The sequence below is a fragment of the Canis aureus genome, chromosome 14 (genome assembly GCF_053574225.1).
Source record: "Canis aureus isolate CA01 chromosome 14, VMU_Caureus_v.1.0, whole genome shotgun sequence".
Classification (NCBI taxonomy): domain Eukaryota; kingdom Metazoa; phylum Chordata; class Mammalia; order Carnivora; family Canidae; genus Canis; species Canis aureus.
Genome location: NC_135624.1, coordinates 25,646,154 through 25,660,648, shown reverse-complemented (window position 1 = coordinate 25,660,648; position 14,495 = coordinate 25,646,154). Strand labels below are relative to the sequence as shown.

At 36.5% G+C, this 14,495-nt stretch overlaps 1 protein-coding gene across 15 annotated transcripts in view; it reads left to right on the top strand.

Moving 5' to 3' along the window:
- Positions 1 to 14,495, top strand: part of TATDN1 (TatD DNase domain containing 1) — a 65,514-nt gene that overhangs the window by 37,392 nt on the left and 13,627 nt on the right. For 12 of the 15 annotated variants that reach the window (XM_077847168.1, XM_077847171.1, XM_077847165.1 and 9 more), the window contains 2 exons: positions 9,958 to 10,028; positions 11,255 to 11,381. In XM_077847168.1, coding sequence (XP_077703294.1) covers positions 9,958 to 10,028; positions 11,255 to 11,381 — 198 coding nt within the window. The other 3 variants (XM_077847175.1, XM_077847174.1, XM_077847167.1) reach the window with 3 other exon arrangements.

Here is a 14,495-nt window from a genome sequence, read left to right as displayed (position 1 = left end):
GGTTGTGGGATTGGACACTGTTGGGCTCCATGCTCACAGCGGAGTCTGCCTGAGATTCTCTCTCTCTCCTTCTGTCCCTCTCCTGGCTTGCACTTTAAATAAAATATTAAAAAAAAAAAAAAAAGAGGGTAGAAGGCCTGTATTTCATCAACTTGAAATATACATCTTAAAAAATTTCTGTATGACCTTGAATTTATAAGGATATGGCTTTAAGTTAATGACATGAGGGTTTTTTTTCCTATATTAACTCAGTTAATGTTTAATCAGTTAATATCTCTATTCTTATTCTGAAATTCAATGTATTTCTTATTCTGAAATTCAATGTATTCTAGTCTTAATCTGACTCTCAGTTTATAGTAATTGAGTCTATACTGTGACATAAAGTCTGGTTTCTAAGGATTGAATTATAACATTTTCCTCCAAGAAAATGGGACAGTTTCAGATTTGACTACAGAATCTTGTAGCTGCTCGCCCTTAAATGAGAAACCTTATTAAAGATATAATTGGCTTTGATTTAAAAATATTTCTTCTGGTAGGGTATATTTCTGTATTTAGATCACTTTTTACAATCATGGAATATATGTAGTAAAAGACTAAGACATGATTTCTTTTCAAGAGATTAAAATATGCAATTAATAATTAATAATTTATTAATTTAATTTATAAATTTAGTACATATATCAAGCCTATCATTTTGAAAATACTCATATTGATCAACTGTTAAGCTGGCTGAAACTAAGTTGTTTTTTTCTAGAGAACACTAATAAAAAGGCTAGTATTTATGGCAAACTAGACACACATTTCCCTTTCAAACCTGTCCTAAAATCATTCTAAAGTAAAATCCTACATATTCAAAATGGAAAACCAGTAAGAGCAAAGAAACAAGACTGGACTTTCTGTAATAGACAACTTAGACTAAAGGGCCCCAGAGGAGACAGTAGCAAAATTTAGCAGGCAAAATCTCAGAGAGGCTTTGGGTTTTAGAATTAGTGATAAATAGGACCAAATTAGGGTGACTGAAGGCCTTCTAGAGAAAGATACCACTCCTTATAGTGGTTGCCTTGAAGCAAGCATTTCTACTCAAAGAGAAAAATCTTTTCTCAAGAAAATGGAACAAACCTAACTGTAAGAGCCAAGACTTGGAATTCTTGCGCTGATCCCAGAGGAAAGCCTTTAGAGAAGCAAAAGCCTCGCAGCTCCCTCCCTTTTCATTCTTAAATGAAATTACAGATCTGTATGCCCATTCCTGGCCTATCCCACAAGGAACTTCCCCACTCAGAGAACTGGCAGTAAAACAGTCTTCTGTTTTCACAGAAGCAGGGGGAACACAACACTGGCAACTCAAGTCTTCTTAAGTATAAATTGGTAATTAAGGACCACCAGATAAATGAGATGAACCAACAGAAGGAAAAAGACCAAGATAAGCAGAAAAGTTAACACCAGAGGAAACAATTTAGGGAAAAGAACATTAAAAGAGACCTGATACAGTAAAGGTTTATATGTTAAGTTCATAAAATATGAACAGACTATTACAAGAAAAAGAACATAAAACTAAGAGTTCCTTAATGATTAGAAATGAATGTCTGTATTAATACCACCATTGGAGAAAGTGAGGGAATCAACACATTCAACAGCAAGATACATATTTTTGCCCTCTACCTACTACCATTGGGTACCTAATAGTAGACATAGGAACTTTTTATACCAGTATTCTAGTAAATAAAGGGCTGATAGAATTCTATCAACATTCTGCAGATTCTGGTGAATTAAGAGGCCTAAGCACTGGGCATCCATGGCTGCCTCCTATCAGAAAATTAAACCAGGTACTGTGGGCCTCTCTAGGTAGTAGATCATACCACCACCTATGAAAGTCTTGCCAAAGAAGGAAAAAATCCAACCTGAATCTGGTTAGGATTCTAGATGGTACTCTAGATACCCTGTGAGAAATACAGAGGACAGAATTTTTCTTCATGTTGACAAGACCAGGGAATATAGTGGAGTAGGAGGATCCGACTTCCTCCCACAGACACACTCAGGCAACAATTGCAAGTAACGCAACTCATTTCAGAAAATGACCTGAGTAGCAGAACAGCTCTTCCACACTACAAAGTAAAAGCCACACTGAGAAGGGTGAGGAGGAGCAGAGACATGGTGGGGAACCACAAGTGTGGAGTGGTAACTCACAACCAGGAGCGATATCACAGGTGTAGAGGTCCTCCCTGAGGAGCAAGGGGATCAAGCCCCTGCATCAGGTGTCTCCTGCACCTCAGTGGCCCTGGGGATCTGCACCAGGAAGACAAGTCCCTGTAACAGCTGGCTCTGATAACCAGCAGGGCTTTACTCCAGCAGAGCCAGGGTGCTAGAAGAAACTGTGACTCTACTCTTAAAGGGCCAGCACACTATATTACTCCCTCCAACGTCCTGCAGAGAGGCAGCAGTTTGAAAAGTGTCAGGGGTATACAGGAAGGAGATTTATTGGCTAATTTTAGAGTGTGTGCTGGAGGGGCAGGGATTTGTTGAAAATTTCTCCAGGACTAGGAGTGCTAGCAGGTGCCATCTTTTGCTTTTCTCAAGCCTCGCTGGCCTGGTGCTAACAAGGGCCAATTCTAACACTGTCCAACCATCTTGATAGCACAGCTCACTCTGCCCTGGCATTCCCTGTTGGACCCACCTCACCCAACCTGCCAGATCAGGCAAGTGTCCTTCCAAAATGGCTCCTGCCCAGCACACCCAGTAGTCACCTTGTGTGGGACTGGTGAACCCACAAAGCAGCTACTTCTTTTCCAGATCTCCTGGGCAGCTCCAGCTAGGAACATGTCCTAGTCCCACCCCGCATCCCTGCAGTGACTTCAAGAAGGCTTTGCAGCCAACTGGGCTTGGAACCATGCTCATGGATTGGAAGTCCTGCCTACCAGCACACCCACGGCAGTTGCAACACAGTTACAACAGGAGGGCATAGACAGTCCACATTGGACACATCCCTGGTGACCATGGGGTATTATACTACTTAGCCCCACAGGACACCTTTTACATAAGGCCACCACATACAAGGCCAGGAGATGTAAGTGATGTAATACAAAGAAAAAAATACAGAAAAAATGAAAGTACAAAAGAATTTATTCCATGTGAAAGAACAGGACAAAATCCCACAAAAGAACTAAACAAAACCAAGACAAGCAATCTAAATTATGAGTCCAAAGTAACAGTCATAAAGATGCTCAGTGAACTTGAAAGGAGTAGATGAAATCAGTAAAAGAAAATATAAAAAGAACCAATTAGAGATAAAGAATACAATAACTGAAGTGAAAAATAACAGAGGATACAGCAGAACAGATCAATGACCTGGGTGATGGTGTAGTAGAAACCATCTAAGCTGAAAAGGAATTTTTAAAAATGAAGTTAAGAGACCTCTAGGACAGCATCAGTTGCACTAACACATTATAGGAGTCCCAGAAGGAGAAGAGAGGGGCAGAAAATCTGAAGAAACAGCTGAAAACTTTCCTAACCTGGGGAAAGAAATGTATGTCCAGGAAACACCCACAGCCCCAAACAAGATGAAGTCCACACCAAAACATGTAATCACAAAAAGGTTAAAAATTAAAGAGTCTTTAAAGCAGTAAGAGAAAAGCAACTAATTACATACATGGGAAACCCCCTTAATGCTATCAGCTGATTTTTTTAGCTAAAACTTTGCAGCCAGAAGGCAGTAGTGTGATACATTCAAAGTGCTGGAAGGAAAAAGCCTACAAGCAAGAATACTATGCCTTGCAAGGTTATCGTTTAGAATTCACAGAGAGAGAGGGTTTCTCAGACATAACTTGAGAGTTCGTGTTTTTACAAGAAATGTTAAATGTACTTTTTTAAAAAAATATTTTATTTATTCATGAGAGAGACAGAGGTAGAGACATAGGCAGAGGGAGAAGCAGGCTCCCTGAGGGGAGCCTGATGTGGGACCCTATCCCTTAACTCAAGGATCAGGCCCTAAGCTGAAAGCAGAGCTCAACCACTGAGCCATTCAGGAATCCCCTTAAACATACTTCTTTAAGCAGATAAAAAAAAAAAAAAAAGGCTAACTAGGGGTGCCTGGGTGACTCAGTTGGCTAGATGTCTGCCTTCAGCTCAGGTAATGGTCCCACGCCCCTGGGATTGAGCCCCACGTTGGGCAGGAGCCTGCTTCTCCCATCTCCCTGCTCGTGCTCGCTGTCATTCTCTTTCTCTCTCAAATAAGTAAATAAAAATCTTTTAAAAAAGAAAAGGTTGATTAGAAGAAATTCATAAAATATTTCTCTGGTAAAAGCAAACATAGTAAAGATAGAACAATCACTGGTAAAACTAGTATGAAGGTTAAAAACAGTAAAATCAATTATATCTCTAACAATTACACAAAAAGATATAAAATATGACACTATATACATAAACTTGAAAAGGAGGGAATAAAAAGGTAGTCCTTTCAGAATATGTTCAAACATTAACATCAACTGAAAATAGACTGCTATATATGTAGAATGTTGTATATATACCTCACGGTAACCACAAACTGAAAACCTATAATAGATACACAAAAACTAAAGAGAAAGAAATCTAAGCATGACACTAAAGAAAGCAGAGGGAGGAGAACAAGAGAAAAATGAACTACAAAAACAACTAGAAAACAATGAACAAAATGGTAATAAGCATATACCTACCAATAATTAAACATTAATAGATTAAATACTCCAATCAAAAAGCATAAGATGATTGGATTAAAAAAACCCAAAACTTTTATATGCTGTGTACAAGAGACTTATTTCAGGCCTAAAGACACACAGACTGAAAGTGAAAGGAGGAAAATGATATTCCATGTAAACAGAAGCAGCATCAACCACAAAAAGCTACAGTAGCAATACTTAAATGATACAGTCTTTGTTTTAAAGTATATTGGAGGGGATCCCTAGGTGGCTCGGAGGTTGGGTAGATGTCTGCCTTGGGCCCAGGGCGTCATCCTGGAGACCCGGGATTGAGTCCCACGTCGGGCTCCCTGCTTGGAGCCTGCTTCTCCCTCTGCCGGTGTCTCTGCCTCTCTCTCTGTCTCTCATGAATAGATAAATAGAATCTTTTAAAAAAATAAATAAAGAATATATTGTAATAAGACAAGGGCATTGCATAATGATAAAGGGGTCCAACAAGAGGATATAACAGTTGTAAATATCTACACCCAACATAACATCTAAATAAAGCAATTCATTAACAGACATTAAAGGGAGATATTGATAGTTGAATCAATTTATTATATATTATATATATTATAATATATCAAATATAGTGGAGGATTTTAACACCCCACTTGCATCAATGGATAGATTATTCAAACAGAAATGCAATAAGGAAATGGATTTTGAATGACATATTAGACCAGATGCACTTGATATACAGAACACTACATCCAAAAACAATAGATTCAATGGCACATGAAACATTCTGTTCTCCAGAACAGCTCACATGTGAGGCCACCAAACAAGTCTCTGTAAACATAAGAAAACTAAAATCCGATCAAGCATCTTTTCTTTCTTCTTCTTTTTTTTAATATTTTATTTATGATAGACATAGAGAGAGACAGAGACACAGGCAGAGGGAGAGGCAGGCTCCACGCCAGGAGCCTGACGTGGGACTCAATCCGGGGATCCAGGATCGCGCCCTGGGCCAAAGACAGGCGCCAAACTGCTGAGCCACCCAGGGATCCCCTCTTTTCTGACTATAACAGTATGAAACTAGCAATCAATTACAGAGAGATGCCTTGCTGGCTTAGTCGGTGGAGCATGTGACTCGATCTCAGAATTGTGAGTTCAAGTGTAGAGGTTACTTAAAAAAAATCTTTTTAAAAAATCAATTACAGTAAAAACACTGAAAAAAACAACATGGAGGCTAAACACTGAAGAACCAGTGGATTGAGGAAATAAAAAAAAAAATACCTTGAGACAAATGAAAACACAACAGTTCAAAATATTTAGAATGTAGCAAAAGCAGTTCTAAAAGGGAAGTTTGGAGCAATACAGGCCTATTTCAAGAAACAAAAATCTTAATCTAACCTTACACCTAAAGAAGCCAGAAAAAGACAAAGTCAAGAATTAGAAGGCAGATAATAAAGACCAGAACAGAACAGAAATAAGTGAAATACAGACATGAGAAATGAAAAACAAATAACTAATGAAACTAGAGCTGGTTCTTTAAAAAAATAAGCAAAATAGATAAACCTATATAGCCACTTACTAAAAAAACAAAAGACTCAAAATCAGAAATGAAGAGAAATAACACCACAAAATACAACGGACTATAAGAGACTACTATGAAAAATTATACACCAACAAATTGAACAACCTAGAAGAAATGGATAAATTCCTAGGAAAACACAATCTTCCAAGAAGGAATCAGGAAGAAACAAAATTTGAACAGACTGATCACTAGTAATGAAATTGAACTGGTGATTAAAAAAAAAAAAAAAAAGTCTGGAAGCAGATGGCTTTATAGGTGAACTCTACCAAATATTTAAAGAAGTGTTAATACCGCTTCTCCCCAAGCTACTCAAAAAAATTGAAGAGGAAGGAATGCTTCCAAAATCATTCTATGAAACCAGAACCAAGCAAAGGCACTACAAAATAGAAAATTTACAGGGAAATATCCCGCATAAACATATAAAGCATTTCTCAACAAAGTATCCTCAAACTGAATTCAACAATCCATTAAAATAAGGATCATTCACTATGACCAAGTGGGCATGCAAAAATGGTTATGTCTGCAAATTGAACCAGCACACTAACAAAATGAAAGATAAAAATATGATCTCAGTAGATGCAGAAAAAGCATTCAACATCAACTCATGATAGAAACTCTCAACATATTAAGTGGTTATCGAGGGAACATACCTCAATATAATAAAGAGCATATATGACAAACCCACAGCTAACATCATCATCAGTGGTGAAAAGCTTAAAGAGATGTCCACTCTTGCCACTTATATTCAACATAGTACTGGAAATCCTAGCCACAGCAATCAGATAAGAAAAAAGGCACCCAGATTGGCATGGAAGAAGTAAAACTGTCATCATTTGCAGGTGACATTGTATTTTTAGAAAGCCCTAAAGACTCCATCATAAAACTGTTAGAATAAACGTATTCAGTAAAGCTGCAGAAAGTTAATATACAAAAATCAGGTAGGTCTCTAGTAAAATGAGCTAGCAGAAAGAAATTAAGAAAACAATCCCACTGACAACTGTGTCAAAAAGATCAAAATACCTAGTAATAAATGTAACCAAAGAAATTAAAGACCTATACTCTGAAAACTGTAAGATACTGATGAAAGAAACTGAAAATGACATAAATAAATGTAAAGATATACCATGCTCATGGATTGGAAGAATATTGTTAAAATGTCCATTCATCCTAAAGCAATCCACAGATTCAATGCAATCCCTATCAAAACACCAATAGTATTTTTCACAGAACTAAAATTCTAAAATGTGCACAGGACCACAGAACACCCTGAAGAGCCAGAGCAATCTTGAAAAACAAAGCTATAGTACTCAAAACAGTGTGGTACTAGCACAAGTATTTATGCAATCAAACCTTTCAATTTTAGAAGCTTGATTAAGCCTAAGCACTTAAAAATAGAATGTCAGAGTATGTGGCAACTAAGGAGGTCCAATTATAAATATTTTATTAAGTAGTCTTTAATGAAGTATCTCGGAGTTTCAAAAACCTCAGAATTTTTTTTACACAGTATCATCTGTATAATGGCTTAATTCTACAATACTTTTCAAATAAAGTACACTCAGTGTGGAGCCTACTTATAAATGAGCAAAAAAACAAAACAATGAACTCAGAAATATGGAGAACTGGTGGCTCTTTTAAGGGAATTTAAGAGGTACAAACTCCAGTTACAAATTAGTCATGTGGCTGCAAAGTACAATATAGAGAATATAGTCAATAATACTGTAAGTTTGGTGACAGACGGTTACACTTATTGATGACCATTTGTAATGTAAACGAATATCAAATTTCTGGTTTACACCTATAACTAATAGAATATTGTATGTCCACTATACTTCTATTAAAAAAACATCTGGGAAACTGTACCAAACTGTATGGTACCGACACAAAAACATACCCAAAGATCAGTGGAACAGAATACAGAGCCCAGATACAAATCCAGGTGAACACAGATGAAATCAAGACTGGGAAACTCTTCAGGGCAAACAACTGGGTTTCTTCAACAAATTTTAAGTAGAAAAAGAGATGCATAAAAACTTAATAGGTTAAGAGATTTAGAACACTGACCAGTTGCAAGGTGCAGCCTTCATTTGGATCCTGAGTCAAACAAACTTAAGAATGTATGACATTGAGACAATTTGAATAGTGGATATATTATGATAAAAGAGTTGGGTTTTCTTAGACGTGATAATAGTATTGTGGTTCCATTAAAAAAAAAAAAAAACCTCATGCTTAGAGATACATGCTGACATATTTTCTGAAATAAATGCTAAAGTGTTGAAACTATACATTTTAAATTTCCTTCAAAATAATATGGAAAGATTTGGAGTGAGTGGATGGATAGTATAGGCCAGGAGTTGATAATAGATGGGGGCCAGGTAATGAATACATGGGGGTTCTGTATTCCAGTCTTACATACATTTTAACCTTTCCACAGTAAAAAGTTATATATATGCTAAAAATAAAGATGTAGCGTAAAGACAGTATTTAATCATCATCACAATATATAGCAAGCCATCCTAAGACTCACTGGCATATTATAGGAAAACATTTTTTATAGGAAGCATTTTTTTCATACTCCTGGGTCTTTGGATCAGCTGGGGGTTGACTGATAGAGGCAGATCTCTCTGCCACAGGCACATGTTGAATACAAATCTGAGCTGTGTTTTCATTCTGGGTGCCCAGGCTGAAATGGCAGTGGCTATTTAGAGCGTGCTACTCTCAGATCACAAAAGTGCCATCAAAATTAAAAAAAAAAAAAAAAGTGCATTTCAAACCTTTGGCCATGTCATCTGGTCAAAGCAAGTCTCGAGGCCGTGGCCAGTCAACCTTCTCCTCCTCCTTACTAAGAAACAATGGCAACGGTGCAGATACATTCCTATTAAAGGAAAGTGAAGAATTGGGACCAGTAATCCATCTAGTCTGTCTCAGGATCTGAAAATGAAAGTTAAGGAAATGAAAGTTAATTTCCCAGAAAAGGATGAAAGAAACAGGAGCTTAACAGACCATTTCAGGATTTATAAAACTAATACAAGTCCCAGAAAGAGAGGAGAGAGAAAAGGAGGAAATTCCTTTTTCCCAGAGTTGGGGGGAGGGGTTTAAACTGGAAGACCTCCTAAACACACACACATCTATAAACTGGAAGGCTTCTAACTCCCCTAAATGAATGAAAAAAGCCTCTTGCCCAGACACATCAAGTTTCAGAATGTCAAGAGTAATGAAAGATCCTGTTTCCAGATGTGGGGAATAGGACATCTCCTAACTAGGTTTTCATTTTCATTCCTTGTTACATACTCATAGTTCTGTGATTGTGATTTTTATTCTTTGTGAAGATTCACTTGGCGATTAGTGAACATTACTTTGATTCCTTCCTGGCAGTATTTGGCCCATGAAAGAACTGGCCATACCTTTAAACTCAGCATTTTGAGCCTAGGTATGCAAATTACCCAGGGAAGCAAATTCTGTAAAAAGTTGTTTTACACAGACTGAATCCGAAACTTTTGAGACAGCTGATAAACACAAAAAATTGTTTCCCCTTAAAGGTTGGGTATGGTTGGCATAGATCTTAATCTGGATTCTGTAAGGATAGAAATGCGTACACTGCTGTTATAGCCAAACAGTTTTGTTTGGAGATTTTAGGTTTTCTAATCTGTTGTAGATAAATCTGTAACATGAAAAAAACTTCATTAAATATATCTGTAAATTTTTTTTAAGCTCACTGAAAACTGAGGCCAATTTGGAAGTTCTGAAATCAATACCTAGTGAAAAATTAATGATTGAAACTGGTAAGTTTATGCTTTTAGAACTTTCATTTTCATATTAAACCATATAAAAAAAGAGCTACACTAAGTACAATTTTTAAAAATAGCTCACTTACCTTCAACAATTACGCTTTTCAGAAAACCTCTGGAGTTTTATCAATTGATAGAAAAGTATCTATGCAATCAAAGTTTTCAATTTTAGAAGTTAGATTAAGCCTAAGCACTTAAAAATGGGATATCTGAAAATGTAACTAAGGAGGTTATAATCGTAAATATTTTATTAAACACGTAGCCCTAACAAAGGAATCTGGGACCTTGGGGTTTCAGAAACTTCAGAATTTTTTTTTTATACAGTGTTGTCTTTGTAATAGTTTAATTCTACAGTACTTTTCAAATTAAGTACAAGAATTTAAATCAAACTGGTTTAGTCAAGGAATTTTAGAAATTAACCAGTTCCCTCTTAAAACAGGGTTAGAAACTTAAACATTTTACCTAACCCTGAAGTCAAGGCTTTACCTACATATATGGGCTTTTTTTAGTAAAGACTAATTAAGCCATTCTGAACAAATCAGGTTTATTTCCTTGGAGAGTCATAAAAATGAAATTGATCTTATTGAAAGTACAATGCTTGTAAAATGTGTAAATTCTTATTAAAGAAAGAGGTAAGTGAATAACCCCAGTATTTAAAGCTACTGTTTCACATTCATTAGAGGCAAATAGAGACTTAATTAAGTGTTTTCAGGTTACAATCTGTATTTATTTTGGCTTTAAGGTGCCATACACCAGTAGTAATTAGCAAAAAATATAATGAAAGTGAGTCTTGGGGATCCCTGGGTGGCGCAGCGGTTTGGCGCCTGCCTTTGGCCCAGGGCGTGATCCTGGAGACCCGGGATCGAGTCCCACATCAGGCTCCCGGTGGGTGCATGGAGCCTGCTTCTCCCTCTGCCTGTGTCTCTGCCTCTCTCTCTCTCTCTGTGACTATCATAAATAAATAAATAAATAAATTTAAAAAAAAAAAAAAAAAAAAAAAAAAAAAAGAAAGTGAGTCTTAAAAGGCATTCACATTTTTTAAATGCATTTAAAAATGTGTATAGTTCAAGATTTAATCCTATGCTTAAGATTTTGCTTTTTACCATTTTTAAAGCTGAATCATGACTTATACTTTATAAGTTATATATTTGTTTGATAATGTTAAGAAAACAGTGATTTGAAAAATAAACCTCTTAAGAAACTTCTTTGCTTAACTGTAGATGCACCTTGGTGTGGAGTGAAAAGTACACATGCTGGATCAAAATATATAAAAACTTCATTTCCTACCAAAAAGAAGTGGGAAAATGGGCACTGCGTAAAAGACAGGAATGAACCCTGCCATATAATGTAAGTATTTTGTTTTCATGGTCTTCAGAACATTAAAGTCAACCACCAAATGCCATTTAGAAAATGAACTTTAGGAACAAAATTGAAGTTGGGTGACATTCCAATAACGTTCCAGTCAAAAGCCACCATTTTAATGCAGTGATTTGAGAGGATCTGCACCAGAATTGCTCTAGGTCAGCTCCTCTTTTCCCATCATCTCAACCCCTCAACTCATTATAAGTGGTTTTATTACAGGAGTGAGAATGACCAAAATCAACTTCATGTGATTTTGGTCATTTGTCATTTTATAGGAAAGGGAGAAAAGATTCTCACGCAGCTTCCCTGCTCATGGTTGTCAGAATGCACTCTTAGCAGGATACCTTTTAGTGTTTTTAAATGATTTGACAACCTGAATAAACCTAATTCAACATCATTTTTGGATTATAGTATATAGCATGTGAAAGGAGGGGTTGTTTCCCCATCCAACTGTTAAGGAGCTATAGAGCTTATAATTTACAGGATAAGTTTGTATCATTTTAATAGGTACATCATCCAGTTTTTGTTTGCATACGCAGATAATTTAAATCTAGGCTGTTATCAGTCAACTATGGCTTACCAGTTCAGGCAACTGAACTGTTAACTTTTAGGTTGTAATAATTCCTTCCACATGTATTTTTTAGTAGTTTTTAACAGATAACAATATTAGGTAAACCAGATCTAAAATTCAGCAGGTAGAAAACTGAAGACTTATTCTATTAAAAAAAAATACTGGAAAGATTTTCCTTTACTACCATGCTGATGTTGGCAAAGATTTTAAAATTGAATGTTTAAAGACTCATAGGCTGAGGAAATTAAAGTCTGGTTAGTAAAGAATCACAACTTTTATGAAATGTAGGTACTTGTAAATTCAGACAGAAGACAGAATCATTCTTCAGAGATTTAAAAGGACACTGGAGACAAGAAACTAGTATTTTTCTAGCAGCCAGCTTGGGGAAGATACTTGCCCACGGTGTATCCAAGTCAGCTTTCTATACTGCCTAAATGTTAAGTATAACATAGCTGTTGACTTTAGTGACATATTTGCAAAACAAAATTCTAAGGTCTTCCAAATGCGGATTATTAAGAAGAAAACCTGAATCTCAACCACAATCATGAACACCAGTTGGGAGGAGCTTGGGAAAGCCAGCATTTACAAACTGAAAATTTTTAAACCACACTTCAGAAGCACACATGCCTCTAGTCTAATGCTAATTACTGATTCATTCCTACTTAAAGTCATTTTTATCAAACCCATCTATTTACAGTTTTAATTATTTTTGTAGAGATCTTTCCTCCTTTTAGATTATAAATTTCTCAAAACACATTTTGAAGCTCCCGCATGTTAGGAAAGGTACAAGTTACCGGGTCTCCCGAGAAGAATCCAGCCAGTCTCTGCCCTGCACCCACCAGGCACTTTGGAGAAGACACTGGAGTCCGACCGGGACCCCTGCCCTCCCAGAGCAAACCAGCAGAGAGGATCATAGCACATAGCAGCCACCTCCCTTGAGGACAAATAGCTTAACGAAGGGGACACTTGAGTTGCTTATGGGGTATGGCTGGGCATTATGCCAGACCAAGACAAACCTTGGGAGCAAAGGCAGACTGCGGAAGGGCTGACTGCTCTGGGGGCGGAACAGTGAGTTTACTGTGGCAGAAAGTAGGCTGCTCGGCTAAGTGAGAAGTCTAGGAAGGCCAGAGTGGTGAGGGCTCGTTTGCCAACCTTAGTGTTCAGATTTCATCAGGACCCAAAGAATTTAAAGCAGGGAAGGGACAGTTTTTTTTTTTGTTTGTTTGTTTGTTTTAAAGTTGTATCAGTACAGAGAAAGGACTGAAAGGAAGATGAGTGGCAGGAATCATACTGATTGCACACAGTATTATGCGGGTGAGTTCCAACTTAGTAGTAGTTAAGAGGAAAATTCTGTAGTTTACTAAGAAAATTGGGTCTTTAATGTCAATTTAAATGTTAATACATTTGCTTTTAGCACATTTTGAATCAGATAACAAAAATTTGGTCTATATTAAGAAAGGCTTTTGCATTACAATTATGTAATTAAAAAGTTCCAGTTAATCTCTAATTTCTTGAGGTGTTCGTATTTAAGAAACCTATACCAGGGACAAAAAACTTAAAGAACATATCTATGTTTAAGTTGAATTTTAGAACTAACTCATATATAAACACATTATATATAGTATTGCTAGAGAACACTATTGCTGATTATTATTCTGCACAGAAACTGAAAGATCTGACACCTGGGCTAGTCTGGCTCTTGTAAGGAAAAAGTACAGGAAAAGAAAGCATCTGCCTCCCCCCGAATACCATACATTGTTCCAGTAACTTCTAAGTTCCTTTACTGTCATCGTGCTGGTGATGATGCAGCAATTTCTTGGAGCTTCTGGGACTAATTCTCTTAGCAGTGGCTTTCAAACTTCACTATACCCACAATACCACATACCTTGTGACTCAGCACACATGTACACATATAAAAGCCAACCAGAAATGAAACCTTAGTTCCCTTTACTAAGTGCAATGTACTTTTTTCCTTTTCTTACAATTTTTTGAAAGCTCATCATGACCCACTAATGAATGCATAATGACCCACAGTTTAATGAACTCTTCATTTTCATTGAATTAGTTCCATTAGTTGTGGTTGACATAATATGGACTGGTTTTTTAATTATTTGAACCTTGACCTTGGCTCTAGTTATATGGAAGACTGCCCCAGAAATTTGTGTCAAATTACTCTACTTTAAATATAATAAACTTTTCTGTTGATAGTGCTGAAAACTTTATACCTGTTAAGATTATGTTGAAAGTGCTAGTAACAATAGTTTCCTTTATATGGAACCTTTAAAACAGAGCATGTACTTGGAAATTTAACCTGGATCCATTTTGTTTTGTTTCCTTTTAGTCAAATACTGGAGATAATGTCAGCAGTAAGAGAGCAGGATCCACTGGAATTAGCCAATACACTATATAACAATACCATTAAAATATTTTTTTCCTGACATGTAATTGATATGTTCTTTCCATTTCCCATCACGTATGTAAAATTTCATAGTAAAACTTAAAGAATAAATAAAGGAATTCTCTGGAAG